The following is a 22762-nucleotide window of genomic DNA, read 5'->3' on the forward strand; positions in this document are numbered from 1 at the left end:
ACCTCATGAGGGGTTAATGGTTGCTGGCCTGTCGCTAACTCGAAAGGACTCAGCTTCGTTGTTGAACTCTTGTGAAAATTATAACAAAATTGGGTCGTATCCATCAACACCACCGTATTTCCCTGTCTTGCAGTCACATAATGACGCAAATACTCTTCTAGTAATGCATTTATCCTCTCCGTATGACCATCGGTTTGGGGGTGATTGCTAGTATAATACTTTAGTTCGGAACCAAGCATTCCAAACAAGGCGGTCCAAAACCTGCCTGTAAACCGTGAGTCTCTATCACTCACAATATCTCGAGGAAATCCCCGATACTTCACTACATTCTTGAAGAACAGACCCGCTGCAACGTCTGCATTACAAGAATGGGTACACGTAATGAATGTAGCATACTTCAAAAAGCAATCAACGACAACCATTATCGAGCTAAATCCTTGCACCTTTGGAAGCCCGTTAATAAATTCCATCGACAAGTACTACCATGGCTTGTCTGAAATCAGCAAAGGTTGTAGCAGTCCTGCTACGTTTTTCCTTTTCGTCTTATCCAGTTGACACACTAAGCATGTATTCACATACAACTCAACATCTTCTTCCATCTTAGGACAGTAATATGAACGAGCTATCAAATCATGCGTTCATTTCATGCCTGGATGACTATCCCAAACAGAATCATGCATCTCTCGCAAGAGTTCCCTTCTCAGTCCACCTGAATTAGGTACATAAATCTTTCCTCCTTTGGCGTAAATGACTCCATCATCTATCCAATATCTACGAACGATCACATCACTGATCTTCTTAGTCAGGCGCACACATGTCTGATCATTCTTCGTCTTTTTTTTTATTCGAGGCAACAACTCTGCCTCAATCGTGGTCAGTGCCGCAACATATTCTTCTACCAACTCTCTGCTCAATGCTGGCATAGAATTCAGCCTTCCTGGCTTATGCTCGAACTTGTAGTCGAACTCGCTCAAAAAGTCAAGCCACCTCGCTTGTTTTGGCGAAAGTTTCTTCCAGATGGAAAAGAACGTAATGACTACATTATCCGTCCTTATGATGAAATAAGTTCCCAACAAATAATGACACCACGTTCTTAGGCAATGTATCACTGACAAAATTTCTTTTGTCATGCACAGTGTATCTCCCTTCAGCATCGTTAAGCTTATAACTCTCATAAGCTACCAGATGGCCATCTTGCACCAAGACTCCCCCTAGAGCCCTATATGAATCATCAATAATCGAAGCTAGGAAAGGGAAGAAATAGTTCTGTCGAGACCGCTTCCTTCAATGCATCGAATGACCGCTGACACTCGTCAGTCCATGCCCAAGATTTGTCCTTCCTCAACAAATCTGTCAAAGGGGCCACTTTCTTTGAAAGCCAACTATGAAGCACCGGTAATAGTTAGCCAAACCCAAGAAAGAACGAATCTCTCCAAGATTCTTAGGATCTGGTCAATCCGAAATGGACTATACCTTTTTCTGGTCCATATGCACGCACCCTTGCGATATCATATGGCCAAGGAAAGTAATTATGGTATGGGAAAACTCACACTTTTCCTTCTTCAGATACAAACTTACTTCCTTAAGCTTTGCAAATACTTTGTGAATATGCATCACATGCTCTTCCAAAGTCTCACTGTAAATGACTATGTCATCCAAGTATACCACAACAAAGCGATCGATATACTCCGCAAACACATCATTCATCAGGTTACAAAACGTTGAAGGTGCATTCATCATGCCGAATGGAATCACAAGGATTCAAACGAGTCATAGCTTGTTACCATTGCTGTCTTTGGTTCATCTCCTTCTGCCATGCGCACTTGGTAATAACCTGAGCGCAAATACAACTTGGTGAAAAACTTGGACTTAGCTAATCTTTCAAAAAAGTCTACCACTAGCGGAATTGGGTACTTGTTCTTCACAATTAGCTTGTTCAAAGCCATGTAGTCTACACACATACGAAGCGAGCCATCTTGCTTCTTTTAGAACAGAACTTGAGCATAAAATGGAGCTTTAGACGGTTGTATATAGCCTGCCTCCAGTAGTTCAGAAATCTGCTTGCGCATTTCCTCAAGTTCTAATAGTGACATACTATATGGTGCTTGCGCAGGCGGCCTCGCCCATGGCACCAATTCTATCATATGATCGATCCTACGTCGCGGTGGTAGCGACTTAGGCAGTTCTGCAAGCATCGTTTCTGCAAATTATTATAATACCTCAGCTATTCCATCCTCTACTTCCACTACCTTTCATGGTTTGATCTCAATCAACACGCATAGGAAAGTAGCCAAGCCTTGGCGTATACCTTCTTTCACCTGAATCGCAAACAAACATGGCTTAAGTGTCTTGTCTGGTTCACTTTTTCTCACCATAGAGACAAAACATGGGTATTGAGGGTGTTGTATCAATATCCCATTTCTATGAGGTAATGGCGACGCCTTCGCCGCGCAAAAGAAATCCATTCCCCAAATCAGGTCAAAATCATCCATGACCATCACTAGAAAATCTAGTTTTCCTTTCCATTCTCCAACTTGCACATCTGCATTGCGAACTTTCCCTGGAATGGCTTGTGGTTCTGCGTTAACAGTTTTGATGGTGCTAGCCGCGCTAGTAACTTTTAAGTTCAATGTCATGGAAACGTTTGGATGAATGAAAGACTTAGTAGCACCGGTATCAGCCAATGCTAATACCTTCTCTCCATTGATCTTCACATCAATGCACATCAGTCCAGAAGACATTTTCTTCTTCGTGTGTGCCTTACTCCCGAGTAAGCGACTGATATTGCGATGTTGGACCCTGCCAACATCATGTTGAGCCTTCCCATCATTGTGTTATTTCTCATCAGCACTTTCAGCGTCTCCGGTACCCTTAGTGCAGTTCTTATATGTATAACAACTCGTTTCACCCTTATCAAGTTGCTCTGAGGACATCCTTCGTGTATGATTATTGCTTGCATATTGTTGAAGACAACGTTGACATAACCTGAATGAAAACTTTTGTAATGATCTTCCACTCGACCTTGCTTTTCCTGTCATGCCTTACACTCTCAGTGTGGATCCTTCACTTCAAATGCAATTCACAACAACTTTTAGGAACAACAACAAACTCAATCAGCCTTCTATCTCTCAACGTGAACATAGAGACCCTTAACCAGGGCTTTGATACCCGAATTGTCACAGGTGCGCAATACCCAAATGCAAAACCAACTTGACAATTATAATTATGCTCCACAACACAATTTCAGCCAACTCACACTTAGACAATACTTCAACTTCTTGACTAATTCCCTATCCAACCCATACTAAATAGAGGTTCTGTTCACAAATCTTCCAAGCCTTCAACCAAATACACACACTCCGCTTGATGCATAAATTTAAGCCAAAACAAAGGGATTAATGCACCAACAGAACTTAGCTTTAAACTAGGCCGTAACCTTTTATTTATTGCACACTTAGGGTTACAACTCTTCTTGTTCCGGATTACCCAATCCCTTCACAAGATCAGGCTTATATAGCCTTACAAAAAGAAATGTACAAGTAAATGTCAGGCAGTTACAAATTTACTTTATGCCACGCAGTTATCCAACCGTTCCAACTGACGCCAACACACTATAAAGCTAAACAACCAAGTCCTAGCCTTCAGTGATGCATAAAGCAACTCAACTTCCGTGTAACCAACTCGAAACCGTCAAGGCCATGTGCCCATCACATGTCATCCAACTTTGTTGCATAATGATTGCATCTTCCAGCCAAAGTAGCCTAATTATTGTTGAGCATCATTCTCTAATGATGCAAGTGTGCCATTGCAAGTCTTGATTGCATGCCTGCACACCTCATGCATACATTTTACTTTCCAAAGTCATTTGGCATCTATTGATGCTAATCTCGCATCTTTGGTCATGTCCAAACCCTGTTTGGCACATGCCATTCTCAAGCTGCAACTCAGACATGCACTCAGCATATCTGACACTTTGGCCAAGCCACTGATAATGCGCCACAATTGCACATTTTCACTTGGCCACTTGACAACCATGTCATAGAAGGAAAAAAAAATAGGTTTGATTGTGAAAGTATACTATGAAAAAAGCATTTGACTAATATTAGCCAAAGTTGCTTAAACTATACTATGTTTAGTTTTGTTTTTGGTCATATCTGGAGAAACTCGATACACTAGTGCATTTCAAGTATCAAATTTTCTTTGGCTCTCACTAGTTCTGTTTCCAGTTTATTTAGAAGTGGTAAAGGTGTCAGAGAAGATCCAATATCTCCAATTATGTTTATTATCGCGGTATAAATCCTGTCCTTATTGATTAAGAAGGGAGTTAGGCTAAAGTATATTAAAGGTTCTAAGCTCACTGAAAAATGGTGTCATAATCACAAAATATTAAAGGTTCTAAGCTCACTTGTAATTGCAAATCATATGACAGTGAATAACAACTTTTCCTGACTAACATCTCAATATTGGTGGAGGATTGGATTTTATTTTATTTACTAGGTAAAATCACAAAATGTTGATGAAAATGAGGGTGATTCATAAAGAAGTTAGCTGACAACCTGAGTGTCACTAAAAGCTATATGTAAAAAATGTAATTTAATAAGAACTCACAACTGGGCATATTCTCACTAACTGGGGATACTCATAGTTGTATGAGACTATATTCTAGCAAAGGTTTTTTTTTGAGATAAAATATCAATAATGACCTTACCCTAATGAAAACTAAATCATTTGGTATCCCCCTTCATTCTTCAACTGCCGACTGCACCTCTCTTCTTTTTCTTTTATTCTTCTTCCATAACTTCTTCATTTCATCGTCAATCAATCGACGATTTAAAAAAAATTCTTCGTCGATTATAGGATTTAAATCAAAAAGTTTGGTAAAAGTAGGGAAACGCAGTCGACACTGGTATAAGTTCGAAGGCAATACAGACCGATATAGTCGGTATTGATTTGTTGATGATACCAATACCGAATGGTCGAATATCATAAAATTAAGCGTAACAAAATCCATCGTCTCATTCTTCAAACACTCATCCCCTGGATTATTGCTACCCATATAACCAAGTTTGTGCAATATCTTCTTCACCTCATTGTTACAATGTTACCTCTCCTTATATCTCCTATTTTGCTTCCGATCAGTCCTCTTAATTGTCTATATTTCTTTGAAAACAATCTTCTTTTTATGGTTATAATTATTTCCATAAAATCTGTGTATTTTCTTGAAATATATTTCTTCGCTTGATAACAAACAGACTTCTCATGATAGGTCGCGTTTATAAGTATTATCACTTATTATTCCTTATCAAGCATAATTAAAACATATAATGGCTAGTGAAAAGAAAAATAAAGAATAAAGAATTTTAACCTGATTGTGAAGGACTGAGTATCTGATGGATTAATGGTTTATGAGTAAAAGAACTGAAAGAATGGTACAAGGGATAGAATAATGAAGATGAAAGTAAGTTCTTGATCAGTGTAGTCAAAATCGCTCTCCAAGGACGATTACTTGCCGAGTAATCGCTACAAGCTATATGACCGAGGCGATTTCCGATTCCAAGTCATTTCCGACTTTTAGAGATTAAGGCGGTCGATTTTACCGATTTAGACCGATCGTTGAGCAAAACGAGTTGGCGAATTTCCCGAGTTGACCATGCATGCACCAAAATTGGAAAAGAATTTTTTTTATAACCCCTCAAATGGGAGTTATTAAATAGAAAAATATCTAAAAAAATTATAAATAGGTTCAATATAACAATATTACCCACTTAATCACATAATAGTGTTAACTTTTAATTTTAATTATGTAAAATCATGATTCATGAGAATCAATATATAAGTCTCTAATAAATAAGTTTCGAATATTAGGCCGAGTTTTGGCGATTTTCAAGTCCGAACTTATTGCTCCTCGCTCCAAGCTCCCCAACCGAGTAGGACCGAGGTACGATTTTGATTACTTTGTTCTTGATTAACAGAATAGAAAATGTTCAGACAGATTTAATACAAAGAGAGAAAAACCAATACAGCTGGAACAGTTGTAACTACCAGATAGGACAAAGACTAAGTCAAGGTGACTAAGACTAGCCTTGACAGACATTATTTCTAACACACCCTTGCAAACTGATACAGACAGGTAGACTATAAAGTTTGAAATACAATAAAAGAGAACCAAGTAAGTCAGAGAATGCAAAAAAGGTCCACTCTCTAAAAAAAAGAACGAACAACTACTAAGTAATTGGAGACTCCAACAGTACATGAAGTAGTCTAGAGAATGTAGGAAAGCATAAGCCTTTGGTGAACAAATCAGCTAACTGGCTTGAACTGCAAATGTGAGAAACAAGCACAAATCCAAACTCCACCAGCTCTCTGACAGAATGAAAGTTGATCTCTATATGTTTGGTCCCGACATGAAACACATGATTAGCAGAAAGCGCTATCGCACTAGTATTATCACAATACAAGTTAACAGGAAAAGTAACAGGCAAGTGTAAATCTGTCAGAATATAAGAAATCCATTTTAACTCAGCAACAGCTATAGATAGAGCCTTGTACTCATCTTCAGCTGAGGATTTAGAAAAAATACTTTGCTTTTTATAAGACCAAGATATGAGTGAAGAGCCAAGAAATATAGCATATGCAGTAGTTGATCTTCTAGTGTCGGGGAAGCCATCCCAATCTGAGTCTGTATAGACCTTGAGTGAGGAAACATCACCAGCTTTAAGTGTTAAGCCCTGACCAACTGTACCTTTTAAGTATCTAAGAATCTTTTAACCAACAGTAAATTGCAATCTGTAGGAGCATGCATGAACTGTCTTACATAGTTCACTCCAAAACAAATATCAGGCCTAGTATGAGTTAAGTATTGAAGCCCCCTACTATGGTCCTATACTCAATTCGATCTGTCAACAAAGTCCCATCATGTATAGATGCTCTAGAATTTTTCTCCACTGGAGTGTCACAAGGTTTACAATCCAGCATATTTGTTTTTTCTAACAGTTCCATAGTATATTTCTTTTGTGGCAAGGTCAAGGATTCTGAGTGCCTAGCAGCTTCAATACCCAAGAAATAACTCAAGTCCCCTAATGATAGACACATTTTTGTGTCTGAATTGTCCTCAATGTCTCTATTGCTAGTGCTTGATTTTGTACTTATTATGGTGTTTTTATGTTTTTGTAGATGTTTTTGGAGAAATACACTTGTGCGGAAAAAGTTGCTCAAAAAGTGTTATTTGGACCCCTGGAGGACATTTACTATACGGACCCCAGATTTGGCTAAGGGACGGAGAGTTTGGGGTCGAGAGGAGAGCTCAGGAGGCCAGAATCAAGAGTTTTCAGAACTCTGTTTCTGCTGCTGCACCAAGAACACGAAGAACAAAAGACCACCGGAGGCAGTCGTTTATGAACAGTGACAAAGACAACCACGTGAGGGTCGCAGAGTTACAACAACATCAGTTCTTTTCTATCGTTCTTTGTAACATTGTTTTGCAACAATTATAAACGTTGCAAACACCCAATTTTCATCATTTTCTCCATTTCATCATTTGTACACCTACTTTGAGCAATGAAATCAACTTTTGAGCGTGTTTCCAACATCATGATGAGCTAAACCCAATCATTGGGGCTATGGAGGAAGCCATTGTTTCGGTAAAAGTGATATATTTCTATTAATTAATTACAACAACTCTATTATGATTTTTGCATTGAACTAAAAATTGTTTATATGATTTTGATTAGTTAGGTGTATTTTCTCTTGATATAATATGTTTGCTTTAGGGTTTTGATATTCTATGCTTGGATTAACATCTATTCTTTTGGAAATTTACATGTCTAGGCAATATTATTAGAATCAATTTGAATGTTGAGTTACATAATTATTGTTTTATTAAATCACTAATATCAACCAATGGTGGAATCCTAGCCCTATTCTCTCCATAATTTTCACAACATCTTTTTAAATTAGTTTGCTATTTTTATTTATTAAAAAAATCTAAAAATCCGCTTTCACAAGTCTTGAACGGATCATACTACTGCAACAACTTTGAAAACACATTAAATTTTTGGCGCCGCCGACGCGGACTTGTCTTTAGGCTAGAGTTTTTAGATTTTTTTTTTAGGTACGGGAGGTAAGTTTGTCGAAACACTCGCGAATCCCCTGTCAGCGAGTTACTGTCTTCCTTCGTATGCATATATGTTGAGGACTTGAAAACGGCTGCTTTAATTTCCTAGTAAAGGTAAAGGACTGGCCATACAAGATAAGGGTTCAGATTTCATCACCGTTCTCTTCTTTCCCGCCTTAGGAAAACGACACCAAACGCGAACCTAAGCCTAAAATTTTGACTAGAACGAGACCGATAGGGTAACGAGCTTAACAGGAAAGTCATTCGAAAAATATTGGTTAATCTTTTAAGCATACTTCGAAGTTCTTGACGGTTTTTGTAAGTTGAATGCGTGACTGCGCCGCCTTGTAATACCGGTGAGGATTTGGGTATCAAAGCTCCACCGAGCTTCCCTCGCCTCTATTCAACTTACTTTAACTCAAATTGATTCCAAAGGGGTTTGCTTAAATTATAAAGAATTCCCGTTCGAAGGATTATAAGTTGGTCTAGAAACAATCTAAGTGGAGCCATCATGCTTTTTGTTTGCTAGAAATCAGTAGGTTTGCTGTGGTGGAGTCAGCCTTTATTGTGTTTGCATAGAACATCCCTTCCTTTTTAGGACTTTTCTTTTTGATCATGTTTTTCTAGTGTATGCCCGAAGTTTTTAAACGGGCTTGGAAAAGAAACACTCTAGGTCGTTTGATTAGTGAAAAACCTAGTAGTTCTTCTTGTGAAGGCGGGGAGCTCGAAGACTCTTCTTTTGAGATCCCCGTTTTTGGAAACTTCAGTTTTGAGAATCTGCCTCTTCGTGAGGAAAGTACCCCTAGTACTCATAGTCCTTTGGTAGTGCCAGAAATGGCAACTTTGAAAGTTTGCTAAACCCAACTAGGACCTCTCGTCCGTCTTGTATCAAGTTAGCTGAAACCGAGGAAAATTATGAACTGAAACCTAGGACTTTACAGATGCTCCCAATGTTTTTAGGGAAGGAGAATGAGAACCCCTATTTTCATGTTAGGGAATTTGAGGAAGTTTGTAGTACTCTTAAAATTAAAAACCTAAGTGATGATGCGTTGAAACTTAGGTTATTCCCCCTTTCCTTAAAAGATAAAGCCAAATCTTGGCTGTATAGTTTGGACTCTGAGTCAATTGAAACCTATGACCAACTTACTTCTGCCTTTATACATAAGTTTTTCCCAAGGCATAAAACATTGTCTATTAGGACACAAATATGTACTTTTTCCCAACAAGAGGGAAAATCTTTATATAGGTACTTAGAAAGGTTCAATGACTTGATATCTCAATGTCCTCATCATGGTTTGGAGAAGGTTAGGTTAGTTCAGATCCTCTACGAGGGTTTAGATTATTCAACAACAACCATGGTTGAGTCCTTATGCACAGGTGGGTTTGAGAATAAAAATGTTGATGAAGCGATGACATTTTAAATAAAATCGCCGATAAGACCCAACAATGGGAAAATAGTAGGGAACCCCAGAAAACAATTCTTCTAAGTAGAGGAAATGTTAATAGGGTAGAAGGATCTTATGAGTCAGATGCCAAAATAGCAGCTATAGACAAAAGGTTAGAAGCCTTAGAATTAGGTCATTCTAGTGGTAGTAGTGGAAGAAATGAGCCTTTTTGGGAAGGCCATGCTGTTGAAGAGCAAGCCAATGCTCTTTGTAACAACACTAGGTTTGATAACCAACAAAAGTTTGACCCATATTCAGAAACCTATAACCCTGGCTGGAGAAACCATCCAAACCTTTCTTGGTCCAAGGGCCAGAATCAAGGCCAGTCTAGTAATGCTCAGGTTCCCCCAGGTTTTGGCTATACTAAGAATCCTTCAGCTCCGGCACAGTTTCAGATCCCTTCAGATAAGAAAATCATGAGTTTAGAAGAGTCTCTTGCCTTGTTAACTCGGAACACTTTAGAATTTCAGCAATCGGTTGCACAAGGATTAGATGAAAATAAAAAGATGGTACAAGCTAACTCTCAGGTTATTTCCGAGTTGAAAACCCAGGTTAGTCAGATAAATGAGACATTGAGAGAAAAAGGAATGTTTCCTAGTCAACCACAACCCAACCCTAGGGGAGTCCATCAAATATCTTTAGCGGGTGAGAAATCATCAAACCATGTGAACTCGATAACAACCCTTAGGAGTGGTAAAACGGTAGACAATAAGGTAGCCATGCCTAGTGGACATACTGTAGTTCCACCTTCTACTTCCCAAGAGGAGCCCGTAGACGAGGAAACTGAAACAGTCTCTAAGGATTCCCAAGAAATTCCTGATAGGTATACCTTTGTGCCTAGAGCCCCATATCCACATTTGTTAGCCCCAACAAAGAAGGAGTTGACTTTCAACGAGATAATGGAAACATTTAAGCAGGTGAATATCAACATTCCGCTATTAGAAGCAATTAGGCAGATGCCTGCTTATGCCAAGTTCCTTAAAGATCTTTGTACACAAAAGCGTAAGCTTAATGTCCATAAGAAAGTCTTTTTAGCTGGTAAGGTAAGTTCCATTCTTCTGAACCAAACACCCCCTAAGTATAAGGATCCTGGATGCCCCACCATATCTTGTGCGATTGGTGATCACATGGTCGATAAATCTTTACTTGACTTAGGAGCTAGTGTTAACTTACTCCCGCATCATGTATACACCCAGCTAGGTCTTGCTAAGTTGAAACCGACTAAAATGACACTACAATTAGCTGATAGGTCTGTCAAAGTCCCTCGTGGTGTCATAGAGGATGTTCTAATTGAGGTTGATAAGTTTATTTATCCTGTGGATTTCGTTGTTTTAGACACCCAGCCTGTTCAGGACCCAAGTCGTCAAATCCCATTGATTTTAGGTCGCCCATTTTTAGCCACAGCTAACGCTGTCATCAACTGTAGGACTGGGATTATGAACATATCCTTTGGTAATATGACCACTGAACTAAATGTCTTTAATGTTACTAGACAACCTTCTGAGAACGATGATTTAGAAGAATTGAATATGATTAGCACTTTAGTTCAGGATTTGGTTCAGGATAATTGGCTTGACACTTTACTGGTAGATTCTTTAGATGATTTTGAGGAAACCATTCTCTTAGATCAGATATGTGATCAATCTTTAGAAGAATCTCTTGAGTATTTTAAAGATTCTATGGACCCAGAAATTCAGGCAATAGTTTTAGGTTTTTCTGAGGATAATGATGACCCTAAGTTTTGGGGTAGAGAACTAGAAGAATCTCTTGAGTATTTTAAGGAATCTGAAGATCCGGAAATTCAAGAAATAGTTAGAGGTTTTTCTATGAACCCTAAGTTCGGGGGTAGTGATGGTTCTTGTGATTGTATCGTGTCCCTAATTAGAGTCCCTAACTTGGGACTCGAGCCTTGTACATCTGAGATATTACTTGAGTCTTTTCAGACTCCACAACCCGATCCTCCTGATATTGTCCAGGAGGTAACCCAGGTATTAGAGACCCTTTTTTCGGATGAATCTATTTATCGAGACACACATATGAAGTTCAGTTACGCGCCGCAGATAAACTCAGTTGTCTTGACAGAAACCTTAGATGAGGACGTGCTTCTTCTTTTCATTTTTCTGAATCAGTGCAGTTGTCTCATACTGGTGTCAGCTCTATTTGGTCTTATGGACCCACAATTGTTTCGACTATGGATATATGACTTTGGAAGATGACAATCCTTTTTGAGGTATTTGATGTCTAGCTAAAGACTTTAAATTTAGCATTTCCTGGGAGGTACTCATGCTTACGGTAATATCTTTCCTTATTTCTTTTTCCATCCATCAAGTGGTAACAGTTTCTTATTGTTCATGCTTTTAATTTCATTTTTAGAACATTGAGGACAATGTTAGATTTAAGTTTGGGTGTGGGGAAGAAACTTTTTGTTAGCTCTTAGCTGCAACAAATAAACTCCAGAGCCTAGAAATTTATGATTATTAAGGTTGGCACTAACCAATCTAAGTGGATGGGAACATCTTGGTTGTAGGAGTTGAGGAACCAATCTGATTAGATGGAAACATCTAAAGAGTCTATTCATAAAAGCACAGAGCTCAGGTGTTAGAATTAAAAAAAACATGGTAGTTTCGCCATATCTCGTTGAATCCTAATCTTTCTGTTTTTATTTTTTAAGTGATTTGGTGGGGCACACGATTCAAGTTGTTACCTTTTATAGGGTGGAATAGATTGATTGAGATACCAACATAAAAAAAAAGAGACCAGACCATTAGACCAACCGGAATAAATTCAATAAAGTCGACCACTGGTGCCCTTGTATATGCCAGTTGTGTTGACCTAGAGTTAGGTTTATCGACCATGGTCCCCTTGTATATACCAGATGTGCTGATATTAGTCAGACCGGTATCTCAGTCCGTTAGGATAGGTTCACCTTGGCAGAGGCCTTCAGACAGATATGGGAAACACCGTTCACTTTTAACCATCTCTTTATCCATCTTCTTAATATTTTCATGTGATTGGTTGACTCCGGTTATGATGTACAGAAATTATCTGAGTAGAGCTCTTTCACTTATATATGAATTTTAGTATGCTCAGTGCAAACTCGTGTACATCAATTGGAATTTCGCATCAGGGTACTTCCTCCTGTAGTCAAAGAGAGTATGCCAACCAAGGAGATTCTTTAGTGCCTTCCAAGGTTCTGCGTAGATAACTAGGGTCTGGAGTAAAGGTTTTGTGGGTACACCTCTGGTAAACCCTCCGGAGACAATACTCCGCCACTAGGGCCACCTAGTGGTTTAACGGCTTGCTGCACGTGCTAAGTGTAGTCATTTTTATTTTCTATATTAGATTTGCTCGAGGACTAGCAAATAATAAGTTTGGGAGTATTTGATAGACACATTTTTGTGTCTGAATTGTCCTCAGTGTCTCTACTGCTATTGCTTGATTTTGTACTTATTATGGTGTTTTTATGTTTGTGTAGGTATTTTTGGAGAAATACACTTGTGCAGAAAAAGTTTCTCAAAAAGTGCTATTTGGACCCCTGGAGGACATTTGCTATACGGACCCCAGATTTGGCTAAGGGACGGAGAGTTTGGGGTCGAGAGGAGAGCTCAGGAGGCCACAATCAAGAGTTTTCAGAACTCTGTTTCTGCTGCTGCACCAAGAACACGAAGAACAAAAGACCACCAGAGGCAGTCGTTTATGAACAGTGACAAAGACAACCACGTGAGGGTCGCAGAGTTACAACAACAACAACAGTTCTTTTCAATCGTTCTTTGTAACAGTGTTTTGCAACAGTTATAAACGTTGCAAACACCCAATTTTCATCATTTTCTCCATTTCATCATTTGTACACCTACTTTGAGCAATGAAATCAACTTTTGAGCGTGTTTCCAACATCATGATGAGCTAAACCCAATCCTTGGGGCTATAGAGGAAGCCATTGTTTCGGTAAAAGTGATATATTTCTATTAATTAATTACAACAACTCTATTATGATTTTTGCATTGAACTAAAAATTGTTTATATGATTTTGATTAGTTAGGTGTATTTTCTCTTGATAGAATATGCTTGCTTTAGGGTTTTGATATTCTACGCTTGGATTAACATCTATTCGTTTGGAAATCTACATGTCTAGGCAATACTATTAGAATCAATTCGAATGTTGAGTTGCATAATTATTGTTTTATTAAATCACTAATATCAACCAATGGTGGAATCCTAACCCTATTCTCTCCATAATTTTCACAACATCTTTTTAAATTAGTTCGCTATTTTTATTTATTAAAAAAAAAATCTAAAAATCCACTTTCACAAGTCTTGAACGAATCATACTACTACAACAACTTTGAAAACACATTACCTAACTCTTTTATAGCATATTGAGAGAGATAATCAACTTGTTCAACAAACTTTCAGAATTACTAGTTAGAATAATGTCATCAACATAAAGAAGTAAAACCAGAATATCCATAGAAGTGTGAATAATAAACATGAAGTGATCATTCACAGGTTTAATGAAGCCAAAAAATAAAATAAAAGCACAAAACTTAGAGCACCATTGTCTTGGTGCTTGTTTCAGGCCATAAAGGCTCTTTTCAAGTGACAAACATGATTTGGAAACCATGGATCAACAAAACCTGGAGGTTGTTGCATGTAGACATCTTCTTGCAAATCTCCATGAAGAAACGCGTTAGATACATTTAAATGTTTAATGTGCCAACTGAAAGTAACTGCTAGAGTAAGGACAATCCTGATAGTTGTTGATTTGACCACTGGACAAAAAGTTTCCGAAAAATCAACACCATCTAACTAGTTAAACCCTTTTGCAACAAGTCTAGATTTTAATCTATCCACACTACCATCTGCATTCAAATTAACCTTGTAGATCCATTTGCAGCCAAGAATATTCATCTCAGAAGTAGGAGGTACCAAATCCCAAATCCTATTATCATCTAAGGCAGTCTTTCCAGCTTTCATAGATACTAGCCATTTGGGATTCTTAGCAGCTTATTGAAAAATTTTAGGCTCAGGATTGCTAGTGAGAAGAGAGGCAAAGGCAGAGCAAATAGAATGCTTAACAGAGACATTTGTAATATAATCAGGAAATTGTTTTGGCTTAGAAATGTCATTACTAGATCTGGTGACAATAGAGGTAGGAGGAGACGGAACATAAACAGAGATACATTCCTCAGCAGTAGATGGAGATAAATAAGCAAAATAGAATTGAGTTTCATTAAAAATTACATGCCTGGAAATATGAGTCTTTTTAGATATTGGATTATAACACTTGTAGCCTTTATGAAGAGAATTATATCCAATGAATACACATTATACAGATTTGGGATACAATTTATCAGTTCTAGAATGTCCTAAGAAAGGATAGCAAGTGGACCCAAAAAGCTTAATAAAAGAGTAGTCAGGAGTTAACTTGAAAAGCACCTCAAAAGGAGATATAAAATTTAACAGTTTAGTAGGAGTTTTGTTAATAAGATATGAGGAAGTAGAAAAGGCATCAAACCAAAACTCCTTAGGACATGAAGCTTTAAAAAATAAGGAATTTCCCATTTCTGTGACATGTCTATGTTTTCTTGCAGCAATACCATTTTGTTCAGGTGTCTTAGGACATGAAATCCTGATTTGAATGCCCATGTGTGACAATAAAATTTTTAAAAGGCCCTTTTACTAATTCTGGAGCACAATCAGTTTGAAAAGAGATGATCTTAGTAGAGAACATATTCTCAGTAAGATTCTTAAAATGAGTGAAACATTGAATAACATCAGATTTCAAATGCATGGGATAAATCCAATTGAACCTACTAAAATCATCAATGAAAATGATGTAATATCTATATCCTAAGAGGGAGGATAGAGGGGCTGGACCCCATACATCATAGTGGACAATGGATAGTGGTGCAAGAGAATCAGTGGAAGATAATGAGAAAGGCAACCTTTTACTTTTAGCAAGTTGACAAGAGTTACACACAGATGAAAAAAAAGAAGCATCTAAGACAATATGATTTGAGTTATGCAACAATTGAAAATTTTTGGTAGAGGGATAACCTAATCTGTCATACCATAGAGATGGTGAGGCAGATACAATAGATGCATAGCCATGATGAGACTGAGAAAGTTAGGCAAATGAGTAATATACTACACAAAAATAGCTATTTTGGAACGGATAAAAGCGTTGCTATGAATTTAAGCAACACCATAATACTTTGCTAATACGGTGTAGCAAATTATTGTGCAACGTCACAGTACGTTGCTCAAATTAAATAGAGCAACGTTGTGCACCGTTGCTCACCTTGTTTACCAACGTTTTAGTTTATGATTTGAGCAATGTATTCCTAAACTTGAGCAACATATTGGATTAATTTAAGTAACGTAAATCTTTAATTTGAGCAATGTTTCTTTGGATTAGACAAACGGATAAATAGTTCCACTATAAAATTCTGCAACGTTATCTTGTTTTTAGCACCGTTGCTCATGGAAGCAAGTGAAAGCAACGTATTAAATTTCCAACGTTTATATCCGTTGCACAATTTTTACAGGTGAAAAATAAATAAATTCCGGAGATTGTTCCGGCAGATTTCTGCACCTGCATAAATATACCATTCCAGATTTCTGCATCTGCATAAACCATTCTAGATCAATTACAAGGCCCAATATTTCATACGGAAGGAATCTCATAAACACATTATCATCATCACAAACATATAGTTGATTATCACAATATAGAACTATACATATATATTCGTATCAACTTGCAATATATGAATATCTCATAAGCATTTAACAGATGACTATCATAAACCCATATAATATTTTGGTTGATTCAAAGATTGTATGAAAGGTAGTTCAAAAGAATACTAACCTTCAGTTGTTTACATATTGTAAATGAAAAGACCTTATGGATTTTGCAAGCTCTTTTAACTGTTCAATCTGAGAATTATACATAAATAAAGATGATTAATAAAAGCAGCAATAGTCCAACTGCAACATGTTAGGAATTATCTTTAATTACCTTGCCTTGAAAGTCAGCGGGTACATCTTCGTTCATGTTGTCAGAGGCATTAAGATGTTCTATTTGATCCTCAGCCTGCATTCTAGATTTATCGGTCTTCTTTATATGAAGACAATCTATGTAAGTCTGAAATGACATATATAATCGATCAGTTCAGTCCTCATCAAAATTAGTGACATTTCGAATCTTAAAGACTTAAAGAACATGCCTTGAACAAAAATTTCTCCGATCTTTGTGTTGGTCCAACTCTAACACTCATTGCCCTATATATACCAGTGACCTATTTGAAAAAGGGTTAAACACAGTATTAGCGAGTGTATGAAACAGACAAGACGCATAGAAGCACCTCCCATTGAGTTCATCAATCAATACGTTATCTTACCTCAACTCTATCACCGGGCTTTCCAGCGTCAATAAGTTTGTCATGCATTAATAAGCTAACCGTGTGGGGAGTACCCCCTTTTGGAATATCATACGGTGTCTCTTGAAATCTCACTATCTGCTTGTCATCAAACCTGGCAATCATTCATACATAACCAACTTCATCAATAACAAAGTCTCACAAAAATATTCAACACCAGCATCTCAAATGTTCCAAAAGAACATCATAAATTGTGGGTATCAATTCAAGCGTCAAGAAAGCAATATAATAGCATACCCGCGTCGGTTATGAACCAAAGCCATGGAGTTCAAGGCGCGACACTCTTCCTTATTACACCTTGGGGGTTCACTGACTCGGCCTATAAACAAACCATTTATCAACAAACAAGTAAACAACTGGTACCACAAACATATATCAATCAACTACATATAAAAGTAAATCAAAATGTACATATATTACCTCGGTCTACTCCCACTGGGTCAGAGAAGTACCCACTCTACCAATGGTGGAAGAAAATTAAAATCAATTCTGCAAAGTACAAGACATATATAACTTTACTAAACATTAGAGACATTGTGTTTGTGATAGGTACGTATATACAGAAAATTTACAATAGTTGGACTTTAAGTTAAATACATCACCTTCAAAGACTACAAACACAGGACTGCCCACAATAGTCGAAAATCACACTCAAACCTTAACCTATGAAGTTCGTCTATAGAAGCCAAAGATATCTTAAGCGCATAGAAGTTAAGTTAGAACATGGAACAAACCCAAAGAAACCAACCTATAGGAAAGACATAACAAAAACTTCTAGCTATAACCTTATTCTATACCACGAATTATTTCATTTGAGGTCAAAATAGAAACATTGGAGAATGTTAACATCAACAGTAGAACCTTGAGACTAATTCAAGATACAAAAGCGTTCAATTCGTTGAAAGCAGGACTGCACAGGTGCAGAACAAAACCTATCGAAAACTGTCAGAGCTTGTAACGCAGAAACCGAACTGGAATACTTAATATCATGATGGGACTCCTCCTTCAAAGGGTTATGTTTCCTTATAAACAACTCCAATCCAGTTCCAAATCAAAGTCACCCAAAATCAAAACTAAAACAATTTTAAACAACCTAGGAACTATCTGATCCACATGATTAACTAAAATTTCATAGACCCAAGTTTTCAAGATGATTTATAGTTCAGGAAAACATAAATTCAATCTCAATCACGTTTTAATCCCTATCACATCTCAGTAATTACCTAGATATAACTCAATTTCAATAGTAATCCTAGGTCTTACAAATACAAATTAAGAAGATTAGATAGAAATAAGAGTAGTAGAATTGTTCAATAAACCATCTTACTCGAATCAATCAACTGAAACAAGAGCAGTTTAAGGTAGAAATCATCTTCTCACTTCAATTTCTGAGCTAAAATCTTAACCCCCCCCCCCTTTTTTTCAATTCTAAGAAAACCCAGACGAAAAAACCTATCAAAAGTAACCTAAATATATACAACTTCAAAATCCAACACGAAATCATCATGCAGACTCCAACATCAAAAAATTAGGTCAAACAATAGATTATAGTATAACCAACAAAAAAAATCAAAGAACAGCAGTAGTAAATTTTATACCTCTTGAACATCAACAAAGCAATCAACTATAGACGAATTGCTTTTCGATTTCAGGAACAAAATTAAATTTCTAGGTTTTAGATGATATTTCTAGGTCTTGATTTGGTTTCCTTAGATTTTCAACTAAAGAGATCTTTGGGTTTTTATTATGAGTGGAGTTGTTGATTACAAGGGAAGGTTTTGATTTATGAGATTTCTGGGAAATAAAAGAGATCGATCTCTGGGTTCTGAGAGTTCTCGGAAAGAAAGAGAAAGAGTGAAAAACAAGGTCTGAAAAAACAAACAGGTGAAAATAATTAACTCATTTTATAAATTAAAAGAATTTTTTTTTATGAAGACTAAAAAAGGTTGCGCGACGTTTTACAATACGGTGCTCAAATATCTTCAAATTACTAAATGAGGGGTAAATATTTTACGCAATGTTTTTACTGGTGTGCAACGGACCAGCATGTTGGTCCGTTGCACACCCCGAAACTGAAATGTTGCTAAATCCGGGTTATGATGTAGTAGGATATAAGTTATTTTGCATAGCATCCTGAGCCAAAACTAAATGTGTGTATAAATCTCTAATTTCATAGCCATGAGGATCAAATTTGAATTAACAACTATTGTCTCTTGTGAATCTAGCCACTTATAACAAATTATGCTTCATTTCAGGTACATGTAACACATTCTTTAATGTAAAGCATGTAGTAGGTGTAGTCAAACAAGAACTACCTATAAGAGAAATGGGTAATGATTTACCATTGCCAACCATCAATTTCTCCTTGCCAGTATAAGAAGAAGAAGTCTGTAACAATGATTGATCCCCTGTCATGTGTGTTGTTGCACCTTAATCAGATAACCAAATTGGCCGGCTTAAATTCTATTTGAGGCGACCAATAAGGTGCCGTTGTGAATACCTGGCGTCCATCTCTGATAAAGACCGATCGCCCCGTCCACAGCCTATTCAATATGGCTCCTGGAAGCTGCTCAAAGTAGGCAGGTCACGCCACTTATCAAACCTTAAATAAGTTCAACAGCATTCAGCAACTGCCGCAAATTATCTCAACCGTCCAAGTTGACCAACTGATTTGACCGGCTTGGATTTAATTTGAACTACCAATGAGGTGACATGATGACTACCGGTCATCCATCTACAATGAGGGTCGATCACCACGTCTCTAACCTACACGAAAAGCTCCTGGCAGCTACACAAAGATGGCCACTCACGTCCTATTTAAGACCATGAAACCTGTGAGAGACTCAAACATGCTCTATTCAACGACGCTTCATATATATCGATTATTTCGAGATGCTTGCCTAAAAACGATGCTTTACATGCATCGATTACAAACGATATTCTAATAAATATCAATTTACAAATACTTTATTTATTTAACTTAAAAGCATCGTATGCTATTCTTTGAGCGCTGGCTCACGACAAGTTTCACTCATAAAATTTGACTTGTCACTTATGACCACCTGTCACCAATCTTGCACGTGATTGGTCGAAATAATTAAGTCTTACAGGCAAGGCCCACTTAGCAACTACCACAACGGACTTGTTTTATTATGCATGAAACTTGCTCCATATTTCTTACAAAATTATATCCGAAACTATCTTTGCTCTCACTGTTTGCAGTTTTATAAGAATTGAATACAGCAAAGCAAGAAAACAAAAGAATTGATGCAGAACCGGAAGAATTTTCTCTTCAAAGTCAAATAGATTCTAACTTGAAGAAGAAAAAGGATCAAATTTTGCATATGACAAGATCAGCAAAAATAGGGGAAAAGACACAACTCTTCGGTTATTTTAGTGGCAAAATCACAACTGTATCTCAATCACCAAAATATTAATTAATAAATATTGTTGTTGTATACTTCAAACATCAATGATAATAAATAAATAATCATCAATATGATTTTCTTAATTAATAAAAATCTGTACAATAATCAGAAAAAACCAGCACCAAGTTTATGATACTCCACCACTTTCTCTTATGGAATAAGCCTTTCGTTTCTCATACAATCAATCCAATACAAGATGGAATCCAACGTCTCATAAGTCATCGTGAACCCCAACCGGTCGACCTTTTTACGGCTAGCCAACATTTTTGCCGGGCACCGGAACAGAATATCCATGAACTCCCAGTTAGCCAAATCTCCAACCTTGGTTCTACACAAACCTTCTTTCTCCACAATGTCATCCCATACATTTCCTTTATCGGCCATGAAAGCCGAAAACGTGAAACTTGGTGAGAAAATCTCTTCAGGCGGAGGCACTTCAACGCCAAACTTAGCTCCTAAACTCGGCCAAATCTCTTTCCATGTGAACCTCGGGCCGTTTATCGCATTAAACGCCTCCCCGTCCGACGTCGATAGCGCATCATTCGTCGACGCCCATATGTGCTGCTCCGCGACTAACCTTGCATCTGCAATATCAACATAAACTTGTTCCCAGCACTGTTTTACACCTCCAAACACAAATGGGAGGCCAAGATGCTTGCAAATCGCCCCGTAGACGCTTAAACATCCCATGACATTGTAAATAGTCTTTTGAGAACTGCCAAGAATCATTCCCGGCCGGTGAACCGACCACGCGACTTTACCTGACAATCTTTCTTTCAGCAAATCCTCCAATGCGTAGTAAAAATTACACCCTTCTTCAACCCGAGGACTTTCTTCGTCGTAGTACCGAATCTCGTTTCCGTACAAGATAGGATCGTATAGAGACACATAATGTTTCGTTCCGGTTTGGAGAGACACATGCTTCAACGATTTAGCCACCGGGAGAATGGCGTTCAGGAGATTAGACATCATTGTTTTGTTTTGATCGCAGCATTCTTGTGAATCTAATGGAAACTGACTGACCCAAGTAACCCAGAAAATATGAGTCACATCTTGTAGACAAGAAAGTTTCTCAAATGTTTTCAAAGGGTCTAAGAGATCACAAGAAATGAAGTTGTAGTTTGGACTCTGAATGATCAAATCATCTGGTTTTCGAGCAACGCCGTAGACTTTCCAGCGCGGTTTCGCTGATAGCGTCCGCGCAAGCTCCTTCCCGACTAGCCCCGTGACGCCGCAAATCAGTGCAACTTTGCCTGGACTGCTGCTTGTTTCTTTTGAAACTGCCATTTTTGAGGAAGAATATAAATCTTAGTGTATGGAACTTTGTAGTTGTTTTTGAATCTGAATTTATAGCAGCTAGCTAGCTGCATTTTTAAGTGTTCTTGAAGAGAATTAAACGCCATTGATGAAATCAACTACTACTGGTATATTAAAAAACTATAAAAGAAACTTCTGTCTCTGAAGAGAGACACATATTTTTATTGACACTGGGATTTGTTTTGTCAATAAATTAAGGAGGATTTATAGGATGGTTGCACATTGAATCTTACATTCTAAGGTATTCAACTTCATTTCCAACCAATTGGGTATACAACTGCATTTTAGTAATGCAAGAGGGTCAATGAGACTGAGACAGCCAGCCACGCCAACAATAATTATTAGCCACTGTTTGCTGGATCACAAATTTTCCGCCTGTCTCAAAATTAGTGGGCATTTGTTTTCTTTCGACTAATTTTTTTCGTAACGTCAGGAGGACCGGGGGTTGAATCCAGGTCGGAGCTTCCAGTTCCCTGCCTGCTTTATGATGGAGTTGCACGGTTATACTCGTTGGGTTTTTAAATGATATGGTTCATGTCGGGAACAGGAAATCTAACCAAATGATATGAGTACGTCAACAAAAATTTGGTGTTGGAATTTGGATTTTGTATAAAATTGCAGGAAATAAGTGATTCTTGCTTCATTGAATGGAAACAGAACACAAGATTTTTGCTTCTAGAATCTAGAGATAAATCATTTGTTTAATTTATCTGCATATATCAGAAGAATCATAAAAAGATATCTGAAATCTAAAGTACAAACTACAAAGTACACATTGTCCACTTGTTAATGACTGATTTGTAGATCAGTTTGAAATCTATTGAACTATTATTTAATCTAATCAAGATTGATTTGTTTTCATGCAAATGGTTCTTAAATATGATTGCGTTTATCTGTTTGGTTAATTATAACCCAAAAACAGTGGGAGAAGAACAATGAGCTCAAACTTTGTGGCTGTCCTTGCTCTTAAGCTGTGGGTAAGTTTGTGTTCCAATTTTTTAATACCTTAAATCTTGG

General features: G+C 37.5%; 2 protein-coding genes across 4 annotated transcripts; both read right to left on the minus strand.

Moving 5' to 3' along the window:
* Positions 1–15929: 15929 nt before the first annotated feature.
* LOC113323453 (DNA replication licensing factor MCM4-like) lies at positions 15930–18884 on the minus strand. Of its 3 annotated transcripts, none has more exons than XR_003347618.1 (8): positions 18599–18884; positions 17421–17489; positions 17238–17319; positions 16962–17094; positions 16788–16859; positions 16585–16705; positions 16430–16497; positions 15930–16185 (listed from the first exon to the last, which is right to left on the minus strand). XR_003347618.1 is itself a non-coding variant. In XM_026571771.1 (8 exons), exons 3-7 carry the CDS (start codon positions 17261–17263, stop codon positions 16432–16434), a joined length of 423 nt encoding a protein of 140 aa, XP_026427556.1. In that variant the 5' UTR covers positions 17264–17319; positions 17421–17457; positions 18599–18884; the 3' UTR covers positions 15930–16185; positions 16430–16431. The 3 variants fall into 3 exon arrangements, 2 of the variants coding, with proteins under 2 accessions (XP_026427556.1, XP_026427555.1); XM_026571771.1 differs by having other exon boundaries at positions 16580–16705; positions 17421–17457; XM_026571770.1 differs by having other exon boundaries at positions 16580–16705.
* A 1574-nt stretch (positions 18885–20458) lies between these two features.
* LOC113320861 (iridoid synthase CYC2-like) lies at positions 20459–21747 on the minus strand. Its single transcript, XM_026568757.1, has one exon. The coding sequence runs from the start codon at positions 21713–21715 to the stop codon at positions 20579–20581; it is 1137 nt and encodes a 378-aa protein (XP_026424542.1). The 5' UTR covers positions 21716–21747; the 3' UTR covers positions 20459–20578.
* Between the last annotated feature and the right edge of the window lie 1015 nt (positions 21748–22762).

The sequence above is a fragment of the Papaver somniferum genome, chromosome 11 (assembly GCF_003573695.1).
Source record: "Papaver somniferum cultivar HN1 chromosome 11, ASM357369v1, whole genome shotgun sequence".
In the NCBI taxonomy this organism is placed as follows: domain Eukaryota; kingdom Viridiplantae; phylum Streptophyta; class Magnoliopsida; order Ranunculales; family Papaveraceae; genus Papaver; species Papaver somniferum.